Raw genomic sequence first — 11918 nt, forward strand, 5'->3', positions numbered from 1 at the left:
TTATATGAAGGTTTCACAATATAACAATATTTCAATATTAGTTATTGGTATAATATTTTATTATATTATATGTATAGATATATAATAATAACGCATTATATCTATCATATTGTTTATAATTATTAGAACAAAATATAGCATTAAATTTTATTATATACTTATATTTTATTTTTTAACAATTTTAAATGTAATATATTTATACCTTAAAACTATAAAGCTTAAAAATTAATAATGATTAATCTAATATTATACGATTATGGGAAATAAATTAAGTATATAGAACTATTTTTATTATTTGAATTTAAAACATTAGCATAAAATTATACTATATATAATCGAAAGTTAAAAGGATAGTATACATATATCTATAATTTAATTTTTTATTAATATGCATATTTTTATTGATTATTAAAAATGTTAGATGCATAAAATGCATTTTATAGATAACGTTGTATTGTCGATTCTCGATCGGTATTTCATGCATCTATATTTTATGAATATCTATTATTACATTTCAGTTATATAACATGATTTAAATCAAAAAAAATATGATACAAGCTATAAGTTTTACTAAATAAAATTTTCATCAAATAAAGAAACATATTATGATATGTATAATTCAATATAGTCTCTGAATAACAATTTTTATATAATGACATTATTATATAGCAAATATCTATATTAATATATGCAACATATACATTTTATTTTAATCATATTAAATCAGCATGAACACTCAATTATATATATTATAACTTATAAAATATATTATGTAGCCCCGTTCATATTAACTTATGCCCATTTTGGGTTGCATATTTAGACCTTTAAACTTCTTCTTGAAATTAAACATACGGAATGACGCATATATTAAATCAGTGTTTAAATTATAAAAAATTAAATAAATATATAATACTTAGCCCTAACCCGAATATGGGTCCCATAACACAACCCTAACCCACAATATAAAAACTATATAAAATTATGCAAAAATTACTTCCCAATAGACAGTTTCTTAAAATATGTAAATCATTATTATTATTCCTAAAATAGTCACTCTCTTCGAATCGTATATTATTGATTCATTCTCTTCTTTATATTTTTTAGCTTTTCTCTTAATTTTTGTTTTTGAAATCGTTTCCGAAATCCAAATAACGAATACTAACATAAAATTTTAATAAAGTATGTTTTTTTTGTTAACGTTTGCATATATATAATGAAAATAATTTTTAAATTCCTTATTATTACCTTATAAGAAATTCCTAAAAAAAATGCTATTGCACCAAATATCGATAAAACTGTAAATAATTTGTTTGTTATCGATGAGCTTGATGATGCATCTTCAGAAATTTGTTCTAATCTTTGTGCAGCTTGTTCAGGATTTTGTTTAAAATTTTCTACACATTTTTTTGGTTTTTCTATCTCTGGAAAGGATGAACAATTGCTACATTTACTTTTTAATTTATTATAATCAATTGATAAAGTACACAATAGTTGATTATAGGAACTGTCGTTAGTGCTATTATAATCCTTGTAAAGTTCTTCATATTGTTTATCAAATTTATTAGCTTGTTCCGAACATTTTGTGCAAATTGACGTGTCTTCATCAAATTTAGTATACATTTCACATAAAATTTTAAATAAATTATAAAGTTTAGGCACTTTATCTTTAGAAATATTCATCAATTCTTTTTTATTATTTATAAGATCAATGAAACTATTATACTTTTCGTGTTTATTTACATTTACTTTATAAAAATTATTTAGATTGGTAATGGTATCATCTTGAGTACTCTTTAGGTTTAACATATAACTTAACCATAGAATAATATATTCAACAACATTTATATTATTTTCCACATTATACAATGACCCAGAACTCCCAATGAATTGATTAAGCAAATAAAAAAATCCAGCATTAAGTTTTCCGTAATTAGTATTACATTCATAATTATCACAATAACCTTCTAAGAAATTTTCTTTTTTAAAATCATACTCATTATCACTGGTCAATTTATCGGGAAATTTACCCCATACATTCTCGAACTTTTCACACTAGGAAATGATTTAAAAACAAATATTAGAAATGTATATTATTGAACATTTTATTAAAATAAAGTTTAATGATATTTAAATATAATACAATATCAAAAATGCATATACCACATTCGTATCCATTGTGATGAAATTTCATTTTATATTTGTAAATTGAGTAGAATCATGCTATTTTATATACGATCCCCCAATATGTGACGCTAATACTTTAACCCTATATATAGCAACTGTCTGTAGTTAAATATATTATAACTTTTTAATAAATAAATTATTATACATAATAAAATAATATTATTAGTAAAGAAACGTTCTATTTCTGTTTATCATAATTAGCTAAATTACCTTAAATATAGGGTTCTTAATACATTTTAGTTAAATATATATAAATGAATTTTATACAAAAAATGACTATTAATAAAATATGGTATAACTTTATTATAAAAATGAATATACTTTTATAAATAATTTAAAGTATGTTTGAACATAGAAAAGGAATATATTTATATCTTATGTTTTAATGGACGCCCTTCTAAAACTTAAATACTGTATATATCTAAAAAATAAACAATTATATTATTACTATAATCCCTAAAGGTATATAAATAATAATTTTTTAAAATATATTAAATATTTATATAGTTATTTCTAATACTATATACCATGTTTAATTAAAATTATATTATTTTCGAATTAAGTTGCATTGTTCCCTTTTTTAATTGCATATAAATAATTTTAATATTATTTTATTTAATATAGATAACTTTACAATCTATATTAACGAGTCCAATAACTTTATTTTTATTCTTATATAATTAAATTTAGAAATATACCATATTATATAATTTTATAATATATTTTGCACATCTTTCTCACGGTTTAAAACGAGAATTAGCGCTGACCCGTATTTATAACCTTAAATAAGTCTTTAAATGCATATTATTTTTAAAATTATACTTAGTAAATATTAACACAAATAACTATTGATGCAAATTTTAAAGTATAATATAAAACTATGCGTAATTAAATTGTTATATTTACATTTTAGATAGGAGAGATAAGGGAATTATACTTTTTTAAGACAAGGATGTAGCCATATAAGATTTATTCATTCTACATAGTTTAATTATATTTTCTACCATTAAAACTTTCAATTCGTGTATACATTAAAAATAACTTATAATTATTTTCTAAATATATAGTTTGCTTTTATAATTTATAATAATTAACTCAGATTCATAATGAAAAACTATATTTTTAAGTAAACTATAGAATTATTAATATTATTTTGTTTGATAATGTTAATTCTAATATGATCGCATTAAATCTTACTTAAATAAATGTTATAATATTTCATTTTATTTTGTATGTATACAATTTTAGTCTTATTACAAGTTTAATAATATATATAATGAATTTATACCCATGTAGTGTATCAAATTAACATAATATATTTGTTTGCATTTAATATATTTATATATTGTTATTACTATTATTATTGTTACTGCTATATCACTGTATGGTAGAACGGAATAATTAATGGGAATAATAAAAATATTTTAAATCAATGTATAATATTTCCTCGTTTCATAGTTTTTTAATTAAGTATTTTAGAACATATATATTATTTCGTAAAAGATTACATTTAAATTGTATATTTGTGAATTTATATATATTATAACCTAATAAAAAATATTATTAGCTCAAAAGAAATTAATTATTATTTGCATTCTCGATAAAATTAATATTAATATTTAATCATATGCAGGTTTCAAAATAAAATAATATTTCAATATTAGTTATTAGTATATTATTTGACTAGTTTATATGTATAGACGTATAATAATAACGTTATTCTATCTATCATATTATTTATAATTGATAAAACAAACGATAGTACTCAATTTTATTAATATACTTATATTTTATTTTTTAAATCTTTTAAATTATAATTTATTTATACCACAAAAATATAAAACTTAAAAATTAATAGTGAGTAATCTAATGTTATACCTTTATAGTAAATAAATTAATGTATAAAGAACAATTTCTATTATTTGAATTTAAAACATTAAGATAAAATGATGCTATATATAATAAAAAATTAAAAGGATAGCATACATATACCTATATCTTAATTTATTATTAATATGCATATTTTTATTGTATTATTAAATATGTTAGATGCATAAAGCATCTTTTATAGATAACGTTGCATTGTCGAATCTCGATCGATATACCATGCATCTATATTTTATGATTATCTATTATATATTGGTAATATTCTTAATTAACATTAAAAATATACTCATTAACCTGAAGGTATATTATAATGTAGACAATTGTTCCAAATGAATCTAATTATAATTTATACTATGATTTATAAAATTATTATACTGTTCGGTTATCAAAATACGATTTAAATTAAAATAAATATGATACAAATAATAAGTTTACTAAATAAAATGTTTCATCACATATAGAAATATATTATGATATGCATAATTCAATGTAACTATGGGTTAAAAAGTTTTATGTAATAAATAATTATGATATAGATAGTATGAATTCATATATAGTCAATATATATATTAATATATTCAGTATGCTATTTTATTTTAATCATATTAAATCAATATTACACTTTATGGAAAAAATGTTATGCAACCCCTTTCGTATTAATGACTATGACCCTTTGGGGGGTACATATTTGAATTTAATTTCGAGATTAAACATATGGGTATAGTATATATATTTAATCACCATTTATAGACAAATAAATATGATCAAATTATAAACAAATTAATAAAAATATAACCCTAACTCAAAGCATAGATTTCATAGAGCAAAACTATAACTCACAGTACAGAACCATGACCCAAAATACGAGTTCTCCAAAATGCAATTCTAAACCTAGAATAGCTTATAATTTTATTAATAAGAGTGCTTAATTTTTTTTACTTAAAATAATTATAATGCTAGCTAAAAATTAGTACATTCGAAAACCATTAATACACAATATATATGCATTAAAATAAGAACAAATGAGTTTTTGACAAACGCCAAACACAGAAAAATTAATTATATAACGTGATTATATGTTAAATTCAAATATTTAATAATATAACAAGCAATTAAATTATATTTAACTATTATATAAACTGTAAAAAGTATAACTTTTATGACATAAACTATTAAATATATTATTTCTAATCATTTAAACATGTATAATAAAGCATAATAATAAAAAGTGGTTATTTTTATATTTTTTTTAATTTATTGGAATTTTTATTAAATCTTCAAAGGAAGTAATATATGGAAAAATAGTAGGTATACATAGTATCATTAAGGATGGCCCTCCTAGTGATAACCAAAAAGCAACTACTAGAACTGACAAACGTGACAAGATGAATTTGTTTGCTTCTTTTCTATATTTTTTAGTCAACTTTGATTTCATATCACGATTACTTAATGCAATTTCATTATTTTTCAATTGTTTAAAATCTTTACATTCTGATAAAAAACTATTTTCATCTTTTTTTACTTTTTTTTTATCATGTATCGGTTGTATTGCTAATTTACCATTCCTTTTATTACCATGCTCTTTTTTTACTTCTAGTTCTTTTTGAAGTTTATCAATTAACTTTTTAGTTTTATTATCTACATTATTTAAATTGGGTAATGTATTATTTTCTTTATGGTTCTTTATTTGTGAATCTATAATATTTCGAAGCTTTGTTATTTCTTCGTCATCATTACAGTCATTAAATTGATATACAAGACTCAAAGTTGATTGATAAATATCACCTAAATCGAATTGATTGTCTGCATCTGATAATGTCCTATTATTCCTAAATTTTATTAAATCCCTTTCAAGGTATATCTCCCTCTCGTTTGCAAAGTATAATTCCTGCAAAGAAATGAAATATTTATTAACATATGTATAATTAATTTTAATTGTTTCATTAACTTAAGCGTTTTACCAATATATGAAACAATAATATAAGGTTAATGTGAAACAATAGATACGAAAAGTATAGTGAAATATTAATCATAAAAGAAAATAATGTGTAACTTACATTTTTGGCATATTCAAAAGAACAAATAACAATTGAAAAAAAAACATATTTTAAAATATTGACTCTCATTTTTATCTTTATTCATTAAATACATGAACTAATCTGTGTAATTTGAAATAATATTGATAAATTGATATTTATTCCCAAAATAGTAATATTTATTAGTTTTGGGTTCTAAAATTTATGAGTAAATGAACATATCTAAAAAAAACGGAATTTATTTCATTTATTAACTTTTTGCACTTTCTATAGAATTTATAAATGTATTGTAGTAATGTTCGGTATATTCATTAAAATTATTTATGGATATAAATATTATATTTTTTTTCAAATAAATATTATCTTTTCTCTAAAAAATACACCATTTTTAATATTTTAATTATAAAAAAAATATATGTAAATAATAATTTTCCCTAAAATATATTTTTTGGAAAATTGTTATACAAATAGGCTTTTAATATAATTTATAATACATCGGTGTGCTAGTGGTACGGTTTTAATATTTTATAAACTTATATTTTTCTATTATTGTTTACATATGAATACATTAATAAATATCTATTAAAATAATAAAATATTAGATATATTTTTATATGAATAAATACAAACATATAATGAAAACATTAACAAAGCACCATTGATATTTACATTCAAATCGTTTTTAATTTATTATAATATTCTCCAATCTGAAATATTACTTAATAATATTCTCCACTTTATTTACCAATTTTGTGTAAAAAAATATTTTTTTATATATTATTATGTAATAATTTTATTTACAAATATATCTCGAAATATACAACATCAAATATATTAAAATAATATAAAATATTCATATTTTCAAATGCAATTCAAACAAATAATTAAATTATAATATTAAATCATAAAAATAATACATATAGAACCAATATATTGAATGTGATACCAATTTATGTTTATCTCAAGTCGAAAAATGAAATACACTTAATCTATTAACTTTTATTTTCATTATATTCATTTACATATATTATGACACTTTTTGTATTTAAAATATACAATATTTTGACTTTTATAAATAATAATTAAAGACAAATAAATATTATAATTAATTTATAATAGAGAATTACATCATATAGAAAATTTATTTTATGTTTTATTATAAAATAAGAAACAAACTCTTGACATGTATAATATATACACAATACTTCTTTATATTAATATACAAATTTACTATTTAGTATTATTTAAATTTATACATTTTTTAAATTTGACTTCAAATATAAGTTAATTAAATTTATCATTCAAAATAATTGTCTTTTCTTTATAAACAAAAAAAATTAACAAACAAAATAAATTAATAAATGTACAGGATCGACCTCCATAGCATTCTATATATTTAATAATCACATTTATCAATTCAATTTACGACTTTTTTCATGTTTTTTCTTTCCACTTCTACCTCAACTTATAAATTCTAACGTAAAAATCACCAAAATATATAACATTTCACAATGGACAAATATTTTTTAAATATTATACTAATTCATAAAATATGTCTATTAAAATAAATATATCTTTAACGTAATTTAACTTTTCTTCTTTAAATATATTTCCTCCAAATAGTATTTTATACTTCTATTCCATTCAAATTCATCCCTCCATCAATTGGTTCATTTATCATTCGGTTCATGTGATACAAGGAATTAAATCGTTTTAAGTGTTCTTTTGTTTGAAATCATAATAAATTATTTTCTTCCAATTTCCCTCCTCCCAGTTTCTCATATTAAATATTGTAATTATTTAAGTCAACGCCTCTTCTATGATCAAGCCAATTCCAACATTTGGTTAATTGTCCCATAAAACACTAACCACAAATTAACAATAAAATACAAAAGAAATATTTCAACACATTTACCATTAAGTTATATTAACATGAAATCAAATTAATATAATTTATCAAAATATACTTCTTTATTGTTCCTTTCCATAGTAATATTCATCCTCATTTTTTCTTACATATTTAGACTTAATATAAATCTTAAAAACTATAACTTATCCTATATATATATTTAATAACCTGTTTACTATATATATTTAAAATGATCCCTTAAACTAATAAATTTTATCAAATTATACAAAATTATATACAATAAAATACCCAACCCTGATCCACAACATAAAAACTATATAAAAATTATGCAAAAATTACTTCGAAATAGACAGTTTCTTAACATATATCAATCATTATTAATCTTCGAATAATATATTAATGATCAGTTTCTTCTTTATTTTTTTAGCTTTTCTCTTAAATGTTGTCTTTGAGCTTGTTTCCGAAATCCAAATAATGAATACTAATATAAAATGTTAAGAAATGTGTGATTTTTTGTTAACGGTTTCATATATATAATGAAAATATTTTTCGAATTCCTTATTATTTACCTTATAAGAAATTCCAAAAAAAATTGCTATTGCACCAAATATCGATAAAACTATAAATAATTTGTTTACTATCGACAAACTTGATGATGTATCTTCAAAACTCAGTTCAGAAATTTGTAATTTTTTTTTTGTTGTGTTTATCGGTGAAAGGAGTGGAATATCACTACAATCAACGTGATTTGCACTACAATAATTTTTAAAGTTATTATACTCATTTGATAATGTAGACAATATTTGATAATAAGGACTATCTTCAGAAATATCAGAAGCATTAATTTTTTCATATTTTTCAACAAATTTTCTAGCATTTTCTAAACATTTCTCACATTTTGGATCGTTTGCATCAAGTTCAGTATACATGTTACATAATAATTTGGATGCATCATAAAATTTAGACAAATCTTCAATATTAATATTCATCAAATGCTTGTTTTTTTCTATGAACTCCTTAAAATTATTATATCCCGTTTTATCTTTTAATAAATTACTACAATCATTATCATTTTTTTTACAATTAGTATAATGCGTATTATTTTCTATATATTTTGTATAAAAGCCATTTAGGTTTTTAATTTTCTCATCTTTCTTTAGGTTTAACATATAATTTAACCACAGCATAATGTAAATAATAAACACTTTAGATTGATCCTTACTTAAACTGTCAATATTATTAATAATATTTTGCTTGAACAACCATAGGCATCCACCATTTATTTTATCGAGATAAGTCTTACATCCTGTTCCCTCTGATTCCCCATTAGAGCAATAATCCTTAATATTCCCTAAACTATGAATATCATTCTTTGTAGGTTTGTTTAATTCATCGGGGAAATAATTTCTCAATTTATCAAACCTTAGGCACTAAGAAAACATTTAAAAAAGTATAATAAAAATATATGTTAATGAAATTCTTATAAAATAAGATTTAATGAATTTTATAGGTAATATAACATCGAAAAATATAAGGAAAGGCAGATTTTATTAAAAAAACTATATACCAGCTGATAATCCATTGTAATTTCATTTTGTTTATAATATGTAAATTATGTAACGTCATGTGATTTTATATATTTTACGCTTAATAAATGGCAAAATAATTGAACCATAATATATAATTGTCTGTGGTTAAACATGTTATTATTATTCGTAATATAAATTTAAATATAATATAGAACAATATATATGTTTATGGTAGTTAGGTAAATTACCGTATTTTGGGGATGTTTAATACATTTTTTACCATATGTATATAAATACAATTTTGCATAAATTGCTATCCTTAATAAAACTCATATGGATATTATTATAAAAATTAACATTGTAATGAATTTAGAATATATTTTCTTTTACATATGCTTTAATATAGAAAATAAACAACATCATATCTTATGTTTTAATAAATGGTACCCCAAAACTAATATACTGCAAAAATCGAAACAATTAAGAAATTCATTATAGCTATGATATTAAAAGTATATAAATAGTCATTTTTTAAAATATATTAAATTTTTATATACTTGTTTCTTATAATATATAATATAGTTTTTTCTAAAATTATAACATTTACAAAATAAGTTGCATTGTTCCCTTTTCTAATTACATATACATAAATTCATATTGTTTTAATGAATATAGATAAATTAAAAAAGAAATTTAGTGCGTTATATAACTTTATTTTTATTCCCATATACTTCAATTTAGAAGTATTCCTTATTGGGTAATTTTATAATATATTTTATCCATCATTTCCACGGTTTAAAAAAGCAATTACCACTGAAACTGTATTAAGCTATTTATAAGCTTAAATAAGTGTTTGAATGTGAATATCTTTTAAAATAATACATAGTAAATATTAAACATATAACAAATAAATAAGTATTGATGCAAATTTTAAAGTATAATAAAAAACTATGTTTGATTAGGTTGTTGTATTACCCTTTAAGAGGAGAGAGATAAGATATATTTTCATTTTTAATATATCAAATTATATAAATATTCGCTAAATGTTATACATTGTTCATTTTTATCTTATATATTCTATTATTATAATCATTAATATATATACATTCAACTAATTTATTAAAAATGATATATTTTATCAATTCTATGATAACGTAACATTGTTTTGATTAAAAAATGAGTATTTAACAAACACTAATAATATAATACACGTTAATATGGAATAATAAAATGGAATTTAACATGAATTGAATCTTTAATATTTTATTTATTTATCCAGTTTTTTAGAATATAAAACCATATATCCCAAATTGAATCTTTAACAAATATATAAAAATTGATACCATTATAATGTATTATTATGCGTCTTTTCGATAATATTAATATTTATTTATATGAAGGTTTTACAATATAACAATATTTCAATATTAATTATTGATAGACTATTTTATTAGATTATATAGACATATATAATGCATTATATTTACCATATTATTTATAATTATTAGAACAAAATATGATATGAAATTTTATTAATATACTTATACTTTAATTTTAACTATTTTAAAATATAATTTATATATATCTCAAAACTATGAAATTTAAAATTTAAAATTTAATAGTGATTAATCTAATATTATGCCTTATGGGGAATAAATTAAAGTATATAGAACTATTTCTATTATTTGAATTTAATACTTTAGCATAAAATGATACTATATATAACCGAAATTTAAAGGATAGTATACATATATCTATAATTTAATTGTTTATTAATATGTATATTTTTATTGATTATTAAAAATGTTAGATGCATAAAACATATTTTATAGATAACGTTATATTGTCGAATATCGATCGATATTTTATGAATGTCTATTATTAAAGTTCAGTTAGATAAAATGATTTAAATTAAAATAAATATGATGCAAATAATGAGTTTTACTATATAAAATTTTCATAAAATAAAGAAACATATTATTATATGCGTAATTGAATATAGCTCTTGGTTATCAAGGCTTATATAATAGGCAATTATGATATTGAATAATGCGACTTCATATATAGTCAACATCTATATTAATATATGCAATATAGACATTTTATTTTAATCATATTAAATCGATATGAACACTCAATTATATATATTATACTTTATGGGAAATATGGTATATGGTTCCTTTCATATTAGCTTATTCCCCTTTTTGGCTGTATATTTGAACTTTTGAACTTCTCTTATGATTAAACATAGGGAAATGGTAGATATATTTAACTAGTGTTCAAATTATAAAAAATTTAATACAATATAATACTTAACCCTAACCCGAATATGGGTTCCACAACATAAAAACTATATAAAAATTATGCAAAAATTACTTCCCAATAGACAGTTTCCTAAAATATATAAATCAT

The 11918-nt window shown here is 20.0% G+C and overlaps 3 protein-coding genes across 3 annotated transcripts; all 3 read right to left on the reverse strand.

The window, feature by feature from the left end:
* Positions 1–1071: 1071 nt before the first annotated feature.
* On the reverse strand, positions 1072–2175 carry PY17X_0901200 (PIR protein; the record flags this gene model as incomplete). The annotated part of the gene is made up of 3 exons (XM_022955872.1): positions 1072–1158; positions 1246–2052; positions 2161–2175. The coding sequence occupies 3 exons, from the start codon at positions 2173–2175 to the stop codon at positions 1072–1074; spliced, it is 909 nt and encodes a 302-aa protein (XP_022812093.1).
* Positions 2176–5320: 3145 nt separating this feature from the next.
* On the reverse strand, positions 5321–6197 carry PY17X_0901300 (fam-b protein; the record flags this gene model as incomplete). The annotated part of the gene is made up of 2 exons (XM_721426.1): positions 5321–5959; positions 6129–6197. 2 exons carry the CDS (start codon positions 6195–6197, stop codon positions 5321–5323), a joined length of 708 nt encoding a protein of 235 aa, XP_726519.1.
* A 2195-nt stretch (positions 6198–8392) lies between these two features.
* On the reverse strand, positions 8393–9559 carry PY17X_0901400 (PIR protein; the record flags this gene model as incomplete). Its single annotated transcript, XM_022955873.1, has 3 exons — positions 8393–8458; positions 8547–9407; positions 9545–9559. The coding sequence occupies 3 exons, from the start codon at positions 9557–9559 to the stop codon at positions 8393–8395; spliced, it is 942 nt and encodes a 313-aa protein (XP_022812094.1).
* Positions 9560–11918: the final 2359 nt, after the last annotated feature.

This window comes from Plasmodium yoelii (assembly GCF_900002385.2).
Source record: "Plasmodium yoelii strain 17X genome assembly, chromosome: 9".
Classification (NCBI taxonomy): Eukaryota; Apicomplexa; class Aconoidasida; order Haemosporida; family Plasmodiidae; genus Plasmodium; species Plasmodium yoelii.